The 13560-nt window shown below is 38.2% G+C and overlaps 1 protein-coding gene across 6 annotated transcripts in view; it reads right to left on the bottom strand.

Annotated features, from left to right (window-relative positions):
* chd9 (chromodomain helicase DNA binding protein 9) overlaps positions 1–13560 on the bottom strand; it is a 79354-nt gene that overhangs the window by 34771 nt on the left and 31023 nt on the right. For all 6 annotated transcript variants that reach the window (XM_080885576.1, XM_080885578.1, XM_080885577.1 and 3 more), the window contains 2 exons: positions 11474–11886; positions 608–713 (listed from right to left, as the gene is read on the bottom strand). In XM_080885576.1, the coding sequence (XP_080741702.1) occupies positions 608–713; positions 11474–11886 (519 nt within the window). The remainder of the gene's footprint in view (positions 1–607; positions 714–11473; positions 11887–13560) is intronic.

Genomic DNA, 13560 nt, shown 5'->3' with positions numbered 1-13560 from the left:
CCTTTTGGATATCTGTCAGAACCTACTAGTGAGAAAAGCTCCACACAGACCAGAAGTGTGTTTTAAATGCTAAAGGGTAAACTCAGGTGACACCTAGTTCAATTTGCCATTCTATCCATTGATGCTCTGACCTAGATAAAAACCTCTGCTGTCAGTTTTCTCAATCATCAACACAGATGAGAATGTGCACTTGAGATAGCCACCCACTGTATGACCTCCATATGAACCAGAGAGTGGAGCCTTCCAGAATCAGACTAAAGCTGTTAAGTCTTCTACAATGCTCAGCAGCAGTGTGAACAGCCAGGCCGAGGACACCACTTAAGTTTTATCAGAAAGCTAACAGAAAAAGAGTCTCGTATTTCTCGTCTGCTCTCAATAACACCTGCACAAAATCTGAATAAAGTGGGGAAATAACACAGTCAAATATAGCCAAGTTCCAACTTAAAATTCTAGTGTTGTCTCATATGTAAGGTTCATAGTTTGGTTTGATAAACGGCAATGAAATGCACTAATTTCTCCCAGTCTCATTAGAGCCCCTGTTCCTTGTTGGCTTGTACTGTGCATGTATGTCTGCATAAGTTTGTGTATACTTTATACTGGAACTCACAGAGTCATCATCCTTCAAAGTGTGTTGAGGGGGAGGGTCATCATCCGACTCCTCTGAAGACTCGGGCTTTCGCCTTTTCTTCTTTCCAATCTTGATGACAATTTTCCTAAGAGAGAGAAAAAGACCCCATGAAAACAATAAAAAACATGTACCAAATATACAATTTTTACTCTGCTTTAGGCATATTTTAGCTGGACAAATGCCCTAATGGTACAATCCAGAGGCTTCTGATTAGTGTTTTCTGCCTTTTCGTGCTTGATTCGACACTGTAAAATTAATCTACATTTATTTTCAAAACATTGTTAAAAATCTTGTTTATCTCACAAATGTGTCCATGTCTAGAGTTCTTAAATATGAAATGATAAAAAAAATATCTACCCAATAAACGTGTTCAAGTGTATGAAGTCCTGCTAAACATTCTACAAGCTGTTTATCAAGTATAAATATTCTACATGGGCAATTTGGCTTGTTCATTGTTTTTGACAATTCTGCACTTGCATAAACTTTAGGGAGTATATTAATGCAAAGTGAATGCATTTTTAAGAGCTCATCACAGAAAGCAAAAACACCTCAAAAGAACTGACATTTATTTCAGAAGAAACAGGGTTATTTTGAACTAAATCTAAAGTGAGACATTTTAACAGCTTTTAAGTGGGTGGATAAGGAACTACTTCTAACAAAAAGGCTATCATTAATGACTTCTAAGAGAAGGGTGGAAAGACAACCAAAACTATTGGGCCCCTTGCAAACATATACATTGAAAAAGAAAAGCATTTGCTGCACTGTACTCCAAAAGGAATAAATGCAGTTTAATGTCAAACTCCAACATACATATAACAGCAGTGGAACGATTGTAGAGAATGGCTGCACGTATTAACATGCTCACAATGGACGCTGCCTCAGTTTATACAGAGAGGAATTCGGTGCTTTACTAAAGCTCCTCCTTAAATGGAAGATTCACACCAACGTCATTCGATCCTAATTTGGTAAATATTTTTTCCCTCTTTAAAATACCATTCCTAGTTTGTGGGTGATGAAACTCTTACCTTGGTCTAATATACATTTATAGTACCAGAGCTCCAGATATCTTCAGCATCTCAGCAAATATCACTAAACTGCAGAATGACTATATGCAAGCTTTTAATTTTTTGCCAGCATTTCATATTCTAATCTCCTCTCTTTCAGTCACATATCATTTCTGTGACCTTTCTCCATATATTCTCTAACCACATATGCAGACACTTCTCCACATGCATAATCTCTTGCTAGCCGCAAGTGGTAAATCTTTGGCTTGGTGTGATATTGATAGGAAATATATATCTTCTTCCCTATAAGCTTTCAAACATGTTAAGAGTGTGAGAGGAAAAATATGTGCAACTAGGACAGCAAAGAAACAAACTGTCAAGATAGCAACTTCAATATGTAAAGCCACTAATTTTGTTGTTTCCGATTTATCATTTCATTCCGATTTAAGACTTCTTTAAAAGTCTTATCTTCGTATATATTTGTAAGTGTGCATAAATATCATTATAACCCAATTTTTTTCATAGTTAAAATAAAGTAAAAACAAACAAAATAAAATTCCTCGAAAACATATTTTTGACACTTTTTCACACATTTCACTTTTAATGTCAAAAAATTAATCATCTGAAGCTTATCTACATGGAAAAATACTTGAAGCAACATAGAATTAGTGGTCTGATAGACTAGATACATTTCAGGTGATACAAACACTCATCCACATACCATTATAATATCTGACTGTGTAAGGTAGAAAATAACAGACTTCCAGCAACACTGAAGAGCTGTCCCCTCAGTTGGCATCCCTGTCCCTGTCCCTGCCCCTCCACCCCTCTCTGGATGATATTACATCTCACAAATCCTCTTGACAATGACACTTTATGGTTGCCATGCAACATGCCCTTGGGAGTGTATTTGGCTATGTGGGTATTAAATCTTCCTCATGACATCACTTCCTGTGAAAACAACACCAGTACATGGTTACTAACGCTACGAATGGCTAAGATATATGCCAAGTCAGAGTGACACAGTGGAAGAAAAAAGAAAGTTTCCAGCTCTGACGCCAAGAAAAGAAGACAAAAACCAAAATGAAACAACACAAAAACAATACTGATAATAATGATAATAAAGTAGCTAAATGGGACTGAACACAATGTTTATCGTTGACTAAATAAAAGCTGGCTGTGATATGGGTCTTGCTGAATAGCAGTGTCACATCACCATTTAGCAGCTCGGCAACTAACAGCACATAACAGGGCTAAAGCATCTCTCTGACCCCCATATGGGAAAACTTGAACTGTGAAGCAAGATACTTGAGGACTGTAGAAACATCAATTGAGCCAGAAAGTGAAGACAGAAAATACGGATGCCGGTGTGATACATTTGTATCGACATCTGCTGCATGTGTGCATGGCATTTACGAGAGTCACGTGATTTACATAGATGCCATAGTAATGAAAAATAGATTCTACACTTGCACACACAAAAAACAAAACCCACATCTTAGTGATGGTAACATCCTGTTCCACCGCTTATGTGGCTGATACACAGGACCACCCAAAGATTTACTAACATCAATACTAATGCACATTCTCCCTTTGACTGGATAGCCTTCCCACAAGCTGAAATATGGTAACTCAAATGACAGGGAATAAACTCAGACTTTGAAGTCAACCCCTTACTGACAAAAAGTGGTACAAAAGCAGACTCTTCTGGGTAGTAGTTAGTTCTCCCTGATGCAAAGAACTTTAAAAGATCAGCATGAAAACCACTGAATTACAAAAATTCTATTCATTCTCCTAAGTATTCAAAATGCCTAACAGCCTGACCAGGCAAAGAGACAGCTGTAAAAAGAGTTTTGTTTTTTTTATATTGAAGGAAAATGCCAAATTTATGAGAAAGTGAACACAAGAAGAAACTGTCTGCAACAAAGTCTCTGTGGCATGTGTTAAACAAATAATTATCTTATAATACCAACAGTCAACTCTATATTGATGCAATTTCTCATGTTGAATTTTATCAATCGGGTCAAAACCATTTCAAATTATTAAATTTGTTCTCACTGATGTTTCCCAATCTTGAGCAAAACAAATGACCTTCAGACCAACCCTCCGAAACATTATTCGATGAATAGTTTGTCCATTAAAACTAACTGATATCAGAAGGTGACTTCATAACTTTGGCAACCATGTCATGTTTCTTGACATGTGATAACCACTATGGTTGCAGAGGACACCACTTCTACTCATTTTTGTTTCCTATATTTGTACTTTATGGTGCATTTCCGCCCAGAGTTGCTGGGTGGAAATGTTTGTTCCTGATAAAGATTCCAAATTTTACAAGGCCATGTTCAAGACATAATCCTACATCTTTAATTTGACTACAGTTGTCCCTGATCTGACATTACTCTGTATCACTGATGATAGGCTATCACAAGCTTTTTCCTGAGAGTAATAATCTAGTTGCTCGGCTTTCTTGGCTGCTTTTCCCCCATTGTGCCAAATAACCCCATCCCTTGTCCCCCAGTGTTGTCCTGTCCTACTTGGCATGCCGCCAGTGAGAGTGCATGAGTGAGGGTTTGATTTTAATAGAATCAAGATCTGATGGTGCTTTGCCAGCCAAAACTGCAATGAGGCATTTCAGCATGTCGGAGGAACAGTATTCACCTATTAGATAGCCTACCTCAGAAAATTATGATTTTGAGTGAACGAATTATACTCAAAAATGCCGTTAAGTATGCTGCGTGTTTGTGTGCGTTTCTTATCCTGAGGGGCTTATTGACACAGCAGTGCAGGTCGTTCTCAGGAAATCCCCCTTCTTATGAATGGAAGGCTATAATCTCAGTACCACATAGCAAACAACTGGAAACAGTAGCAGCAGCAGCAGCTCTATCAAGCACCCTCTAAAACACAAATACTATATCAGCGCAGAGCACATGGCCTCATGGGATTTCTGCTTTATACAGCAAACATATTTTTTTTTAAATTAAAAATGGGTAGTAGCCTCTCTCTCTTCCACACACACACACACACACACACACACACACACACACACACACACACACACACACACACACACACACACACACACACACACACACACACACAAGAACATCTGAGTTTGCATTAAGACATGCACAGACCCCCAGAATGTTTATATATCACATGCCTGCACATGTGAACACGCACAAAAATGCACCCTGCAAGGGATTAACTAGGAAAACAATAAAAAAAAAAAACAGCTTTAGCTTTCCCTAATGAAAAAAGTGAGGGAGAAGAGATTAGACAGCTAGCAGGCAAGCATTGAAATATGAACAGCTATACGCTGCAGCACATACACTAGACTTAAACCTCCATTTTCTATCATGTAATTGATCTCACAAGCACCATTTTGTTTGATATTTTCCTACTACCCTGCTGCTTTGTAGTATCAGCATATTTATAACATGCCTGCTCACAGGAAGCATTGGATGCACAGCTTTGAGCATGCTGATTGAACCAAATTTATATTAGGAAAAAAATGTAAAGAGGAGGGGGAGGGTGGAACAAAAAGAGCAGCACACTGCTTTCATCTGATAATTATTTGAGGGTATTTTTCAGCAGGTAGGCTGCACAGAAAAGCACATTCCAGCCTACAGAGAGCCGTGATCGGTCAAGCCTATCCAGTAAAATAACCACCTCCTCTCCTTAGAGTAGATAATGTTGGTTAATATTTAAATTTATAAAATTCTGGCTGAAAAGCGAAAAGAAAAATCTATCAGTGCCCTAGTCCTGTTTATTAAGATTAGGTGTATTTACACAATATTAAAAACAGGATATGCAGGTCCTATGGTGACCCTGAAAAAGGCATCCTGTCCACAACATCTTTTAGGGTCAGTCCATCATGTCACGCTGAAAGCAAGTAAAGCTTTTATAATTAAAAATGAACTATTTTACAATGATGGGTTAACTCACTAATCTGTTTTACTATTACGGTCTGTCATTTCCAAAGCATACCACAAGCAATTTTATGTATGATATTATGGTATGATATATCTTTGAGGCACAAATAAGTGCTTAAGTAACGCCCTTTTGATTAAAACAAAAACAAAAAAACGCCACAAACGAGTGAATCTGAAGATTCAACATAAACACCTGTAGTACTAACAGTTGAAATGATTCCCCAGGGTTATCGCACCTTATAGCAGCAAAGCATAAGAGCTTCCATGATGATGTGTCTGATTTGCCTAAATGCTGTGGGATCTAATGGTCTATGTTTAAGCTTTGATAAATATTCAGCAGTCATAGTGATTAAAGTCAATTTAATTATTAAGACGGTTATAAACCAAGTTGAAAATTAGTCTCTAGAATTCCCCAATAGCTGATTTTAATGTACCACATCTTGTTTTCCCAAAGTAGGACATCAGTTAGGACTTTAGTGTTGGGAAATTCTTGTTGGGCTATAGTTTCATTAAAAATCCCCAGATAAGAAGAGTCATTTGATACTGAAGCATATTAGCCAAGACAAAGATAACAAATATGTAACATTTGTTCTCCGGTTTGATTTTTCTTGGATATCTGTCATGTCCACCTGTCACAGCGGCTGTTGCACCCATATTTTAATCGGCTGCATTAATTTATTTATTCTCATCAGACAGGCAGATTTTCCATATGATTGTATGACCCCCCAATTTGCTTTCCAAGCATCTGGTGAGCAAACTATCCAAGTAATCCAGAGGACACTTATTAGGCATTAAACAGAATTGATTCTCCGAGAAACATAGGTAGTGATGACAGTATAGTGGTCTCAGAGAAACAGAGCCTTAAGTATACCGACAATTAGGGTAATGGTCTTATCGTGGGATCCAATTCCCTGCTTAAAGAACAGTCAGACGATGCGATGGAAGAGTGAGCACATACTCAAACAGCACCAAATACACACAACCTCCAGCTTTCAGAACACAGCCAAGCACACACCCTCAACAGAGCAGAGCCTGAATTAATGACTTTAGCGGAAGGTTAGTACCTCTGCAGTCGGTATACATTAATATTTTATGTGGAGATCCTTGGTGGTGCATGCATATAAACAGGACTCTCTCCACTATGAATACAGAAAAGACGCTTCGTGTTATAGTCTCAATCACCGCAGTCTTCATCACAAGTGCAACAGATCTACCCCTCCCTGTACATATATAAACATATTCCAACTGCATCTGTGTGGAGCAAAAATAGAAACTGAATCTTCTTCACAAAAAAAGAAAGAACTAGTAAACAGACTATGCATTATACAACATATCTATAATTAATTGTGTACTCTTGAATGTATGCAAATGTGTGTAGAATTGGGCTTTTATTGCCAGACCAAGAGTCAACCTGGGCAAGAGGCCAAGGCACAGTCAGAAATACAGCCATTCATAGCCTTAATGCAAGAACACTATTATGGATAGTAGGGCTGAACGATATATCGCATTTGCGATAATATCGCGACATGATCAAGTGCAATTTTCTAACCGCAAAGGCTGCGATTATACTCTGGACATGTCCAAATTCATGGGCTGCATCCTCCTGAGGCCGCATTTGTAGACCGATTACGTCACAGCGACGCGCCGAAGGCTGTCCAAATTACTACCATATCCCAGAATTCATAGCGCGGCCCAGCCAAACTCCAGTTTCCAGCAATGGCAGCCGCTACTGAGTTTTAAAATTACTCATACTAATCTTTCAGGGTCACAAAATAAACTTTTAACATATTTTCAGGCGAGAAAGTAGTTGTGTAAACATCAAATATCTGCTCGGTTTATCAAGATATCCCATATTTGCAAAAGTGCTTCGACGTTTTCAGAGGCGTCTGCTACCCACCAGCTCGACAGCTAGCCGGGAGCTCGAGGGTTACTGATGCGGCCGAGAACGGCACAACTCCCGGCACATCATTTTCAGATCACCGCGGAGTTTCGCTGCTCGGGTTAAACGTAATATATAAGTCACTTAGACAACCTAAAAATGTTATTGTTGGGCTTTTTTCAGTGTTTTGTTTGTTCGTGAGTAAATCGGTTTGGCTGAGATTAAAGTTATTAGATTAGATAAAATAAAACTTTATTAATCCCCCGGGTGGGTTCCTCCTTGGTTTTCACACAGCTGACTAAACGTCAAACAGAAAACTTATTAAACAGAAGTATGAGACAGTCGAGAATTTACGCCAGTGTCTGGTTATATTTTAGATAGCAAGAAGCAGACGGCCGAGTTTATTAAACTCCACCGAGACAGCGGTGACGCTAATCAGAACTAGCCTTCTGATTAGCTAATCAGAAGGCTAGACCGTCCAATTTCACGCCTTTAAATTTTAAAGGCGTGTTTGTGTGTGTGTTTATACAATTGCTATTATGTTTGCACTTTATGTGTAATGTTACTGACTGCAGAGATCAGTAAGATGTGTGTATTTTTTATTTATTAGTTTTATTTATTTAATATTATTTTTTAATTGAATGACTGTCTAGTAGTTCACAGATGTCGAAAAACTGAGTGTGGTAAAGCCACTGATTTTTTTTATGTATATTTCTGCAATCTGCACATTGCACTGACTTTCATTTTAATGTTTACACCAGGGTTCCTTGTCAGCACTTTATGCTCAGATCTTTGTAAGCTAAAAATAAACTATTGTGTATGTTCAAATATACTGTTGTGATTGAAGAAGTTAAATAAAAATGTCAGTCATCAATTCATGCATCACCTCATGTCATCATAACAGAGGTCTGTCTTCCAGGAAAGAACAGTTTAAAATTAATGTAATATAGTATTGGCCATACTATATGATGTATTGCTTGTCTTTGTTTAATAATACAGAAGACAAAGACCTTAAAAAATAATCGCATATCGCATCGCAATTGCAATATTGGGGCAAAAAATCGCAATTAGATTATTTTCCATAATCGTTCAGCCCTAATGGATAGGCCCTGTGAAGTAGTTCTACAAGTCCATAGTCAAAATGTACAATGCAAAAATGAAAATAAACACTGTAACTGTTACAACAGTGCCAGTCACTTCAGTCTTTTATAGCTGGTATGTTTGTTTTGTTAGCCTGGAAAGTTTTCTCCTTTCTGTCTTTCATCAACAAGTAGTCACTCCCTTTGCATTTGCAATAATACATTTACTTCATTACTGTTTAGAAAAAAAAAAGTGGGTGTTGAAAATGGTATTTATGACAAAATCAGGCCATCCAGTGCTCAGGACAATGGGTTTTAGTTTTTATGTTTATGATTAGAGTGCTGTGAGACTGTGGCGGATCATGTTTTGACTTCGTGATTCAAGGTCTACACCTGCCTGTCTCAGTTAAACTGGACTTGCTGGATTTAGGTGAATGCACATTCTATTCCTGTAAGTGTCTTTGTTTATATCAACATGGCCATCAAGAGTCACAGTTATTTTGGTTTTTGAGTCTTCAAGCAGCATCATTAAGTGGAGCTCTTGAAAAAGATCCGCTCCAATTTGTCTGTTCTTTATTTGCTAATTAGCAAAGTAAAAGCTCCATTAGCCTCAAGATTTTCTTAGCTATGAATCTTCACACCTCAGAGGAAACATTCACACACTCCTACAAACCTCTTGTCATATACAGACAGCTATACGTCACTGCCGTGTTCGCACCAAAGTCTTTTGCATTTTAACAGCTTAACATATTTAAGAGCAATTTTAATAGCTTAAATAGCTTAAATCCCAAAATATGATTAATTAAGGCATAGTAATGTCATGTAATGTTTAGCAAAATATAAAGCAAAGCAGTCAAACTAATTTGAAATGTCGTGCACTTTATAAATTTCTCAGTATGGTCATTCTAGTCAGATGACCGGTCCATCATCTGACCTGAATACACTTCATTTTTCAAAATGGCTGGAATACATGAAGAAATGGGTGCTATAAAATGTGGTCTATATCACTGACTGTATTTTGGTCTGACTGTTTTTTTGTTTTTTAAAACAACATGTACCCCAGGTATGGTTGCTTGGGTTACTTAGCTCATTAGCTTATAACAACAATGACTGTTATCTGTGACACATTTAAATGACAGACTGCAAACACACGGTTAGCTGTCCTTTAAAGCCATCAAGTCTTAGACTGCACTTGATTACATACTGATGGTTTTAAGAACTGTCTCAACGGATGCAAGGTGGTTAGAAGAGTAAAAGATCTGGGTGTGCACTCTCTAACCAATATGAGTGAAGCTTCCTGATCTTAAAAGTCAAAGATAAATAACAAGTTCAAACAACGCTTTCATTTTAAGATCACACCTGAGCTTGTTCAAAAATTCAATCACATCCACAAACCTCATGGAGCTCATCATGGAGCTGAGACATGACTTAATGTGAACACCAACAGACACCTACCTCCAACTAAACCTGAAAGTGTAGGCAGACTGTATCACAATGACTGATGCCTCCATCATCTCACTGTTCTCCCAAACATTAGCACTTCCAAAACTTTGTCATTTTCACACACAGGACATGTGAAATTCATTATGTGCTACAGATTTTCTCCCTCAGCATACCTCATCTAATTATTAACCAAGGCCGCAGCCAACCAGATATTCAGTTTGACCATTTCCAGCCACTCTCACGCTAGGTTTCAAATGTGGGTGCTGCTTTAAAACCAATAGTGATTTTTTTTTTCTAGCTGTACAATGTGATATATTTAAACATTCCCCCATTCCTTCAGTTCCCTGCCTTTGCATTCACATCTGCACCAGCTGATATCTTAACAGGCTGCGCTGGGTGTGGCTTAGAGCTACATACTGCTTATAGCAGTTAAAAACGGGGGGATGGGAGACAGATTAAGGTATCTTTACATCAGCACTACTCACAAAAACATACTAAGAAGCACTGTCCTGCATGTAAATGGAGTCTTTGTGTGCTCCTCCCATGTCTATGCTGATGACTGAGCCTGGTTTATTGTTATGGCGTGCAGTAAAGTCTGTTGAACTTTGAGCTTCCATCTTGGCAACCACAGGCAGAAAATAAATGTAGAAATGTACCAATAAAAATCAACCGATGCACAAGAACCTAAAATCAGTCAAATGCTGCTGCTTTATTGATGCAAATAGCAAGAAGGAATTACCTTAAGTCAGAAAAAGACAAAGTACATGTATAGTAACATTAATTCAAGTTTAAACTTACTGATCTGTGACTTGGGAACTTGAAAAAAATTTTTTTCCCCCTATTGAAAATTGCTCTTTTTAAACTGGCTCTTAAATCAAACATTTAGAACAATCATCATAAATATGTAATAGTTTCAAACTCTAAACCATCCCTTTAAATTCCTAAGCTTCAGTGGGAACTGTTAGAAAAGTGGATGTGGATGAAGTGAAGTGAAGAGCCTCAACATAAACGTGACTTTTACTGAATGCAAGCTATGTGTTTAACCATTTTCCAGTAGTGACAAAATAGTGATCAATAATGTTAACATGTTTTTCACTACATAATCTATAGAAAATACAATAGCTGACATAAGCTTTCCAATATGTAAGATTTGGTCCTGTAACTTTTCATTTTATATGAATCTCTGTCTCAATGTATTGTTTATCCTATTTACATATTAAAGTGGTGTATATTATTGCTATACAATTTTTTAAAAATCCTAATTTGAATTCTGAAACGCTGAAGCTACGATTTCTTTGTCTTTTGTATATTAAGTATAATGACAGATAGTTAATCAGTGGCACATGTTACTTGCGCATACGGGCTCATGAAATGCCGCTGTTACTAAAGCATGAGTTGAGTTAAAAGACATGAGATCAAAGCGATGCTTAGTGGATTATTTTTTGCCAAAGCAACAGCGCACTGCAGCAGTTTATAGCTGAGCATTAATGGTTGTGACTACATACCCGATCTTGGCCTTCTGCTTGGGCTTGGAGGAGGGTACAATACAAGCTTTCCTGCAGGCCTTCTCCTTGGACCGTGCCTTCCCATTTCCTTTGTGCTCATGATCACGGTGGGCTTTGTACTGCGAAGAAGAGCTGGGGAAGCTCTCTGGGCTCATAACCCTTGGGATGTTTTTCTCCCCTCTTTGCCGAGCCTTTGCAATAGCCTCTGATATTATCCTATTTGCCTTCTCCTGCTTGTCCTGTGGAGTTGAATCCATCTGATGATGCGTCCTCCGTGGAACCCTTTTCTCTGATGAGGAGCTGGATGAAGATGAAGAGGAAGATGAAGAGGATGATGACGAGGATGAGCTGCTCTTCATTGGGGGACTGAGGACCCGTATCTGGCTTCCGGGACCATTAGCGTTCTTTCGAGGCTATGGTCAAAGAGAAAAATAAACAGAAACATAGTGAGCATGGTACTGTAAAAGGTGTGTGATGTCATCGAGCCTTCGAAACAAAAAGCTGCACCTTAGAAAAATCTAGTGATGCAAAGATCTTTAAAAAGAAAAAGCTTAATAACAAAACAAATGTCCAAATACTAGCTTCAAAACACTGACTCACAAAAAATAAATAAAAAATGCAAAACAGGAAAAAAAACAAAAAAACAACAACATCAGCCTTAATTTACATAATGCATATAACAGATTACAAAGCCAATGAGGTACAATGTGGATGTACTGATACAGCCTGCAGCCATTTACAGGTTATGCATTTCTACTTATATAGGTGTGTTGTCACTAGGTTTGGTAAAAAACAATTTAAAAAAAAAAAAAAAAAAAAAAAAGGAAAAAAAGATATTGTTCAAAACATCTTCCTGTTTTGTAACACCATAAGCATTTATTAAAAAAACAAAACAAAACAAACCATTAATACCACTGCTTGTATTTATAGCTGCATTCAGCATGTGGATCCACTATAGTCACACAGCTCAGCTAACACAATCGAAATATTGTTTCCTTCATAGAATATCGTGGAAGCACAGTGCGATGCCATTTTACTGTACAGTAAGCAGCTGAATGTAATAAATATGAAACAAGGTCTAAAACAAGGAAGAAACTAAATGTTAAAATCCAGCCTTCTATGAATTCGCAACATACTAGGGTGCATTCGTGTGACGAATGAAAATATCACTCATTCAGAAAAACAGAACCTTCTCAAGGCTGTGTGAAGCACTCCGGCAGCAGAGCTTGTTGCTGTCCCCATCTCAAAAGCTGGGGGTGGGGGGTGGACCTGCCATGCTCTGCATGATGCTCACTTTAACTCTACTCTACTAGTAGACACTGAGCTTGATGAAAGGCCAATGTTTCCTCCAAGAATTCATTTAGATCAAGGGCAGACGACCCTCTGTCTGAACTCTGAAACCATGTGACATCAAAAGTCAACTGAAATTCTTTTGGCTCAAGTAAGCTTTTCAAACGGAGGGTTAAACACTGGTTCAATGTAGCAGGTCACAGTGAGCCTCGCAGACATAAATAATCTAGCCTGCCTGATACATGATAATATGTGCATAATAGATGGCGTGACTGCGGTTATGACTACACAAGCACCCTGTGGTGGGCTTTAAGCCCAGCAGAGAGGGAACCCATAAATGGATGACCTAATCTAAAAATGTGTTGCGTATGCCTACATGGCCCAGGCGCGGCTGGTTGCTTTTTTTCCACACTGCTAGCTAAATAAAGAGAATTAGCTTGAACCTCACTGACAAAGTGGGGGAGGGAACTGAATAACTAGCAATTCATTTGGAAGAAGTGGGGAGAAAAAAATACACACATACACACAAAAGCTGCATTATGATTTTCACGTGTGCCACGCCGCTGAGGCTATTAGGAGGAAATTTACCAGATCATGCTGGAATGTTCTCATTTAAGTTATTGGTGAAAAGAAAGAAAATAGAGAGAGAGAGAGAGAGAGAGAGAGAGAGAGAGAGAGAGAGAGAGAGAGAGAGAGAGAGAGAGAGAGAGAGACAGAGGGAGGAGTAGAAAGTAATGTTTAAGAGCGGAAGAACATGAACGCACATGAAAGAGGTAGGAAAGAGGAAGACTAAATAT

The sequence above is a fragment of the Rhamphochromis sp. 'chilingali' genome (genome assembly GCF_963969265.1).
Source record: "Rhamphochromis sp. 'chilingali' genome assembly, chromosome: 6".
Lineage (NCBI taxonomy): Eukaryota > Metazoa > Chordata > Actinopteri > Cichliformes > Cichlidae > Rhamphochromis > Rhamphochromis sp. 'chilingali'.
Note: the sequence above shows the minus strand (reverse complement) of the source record. Positions and strands in the feature narration are given on the sequence as shown.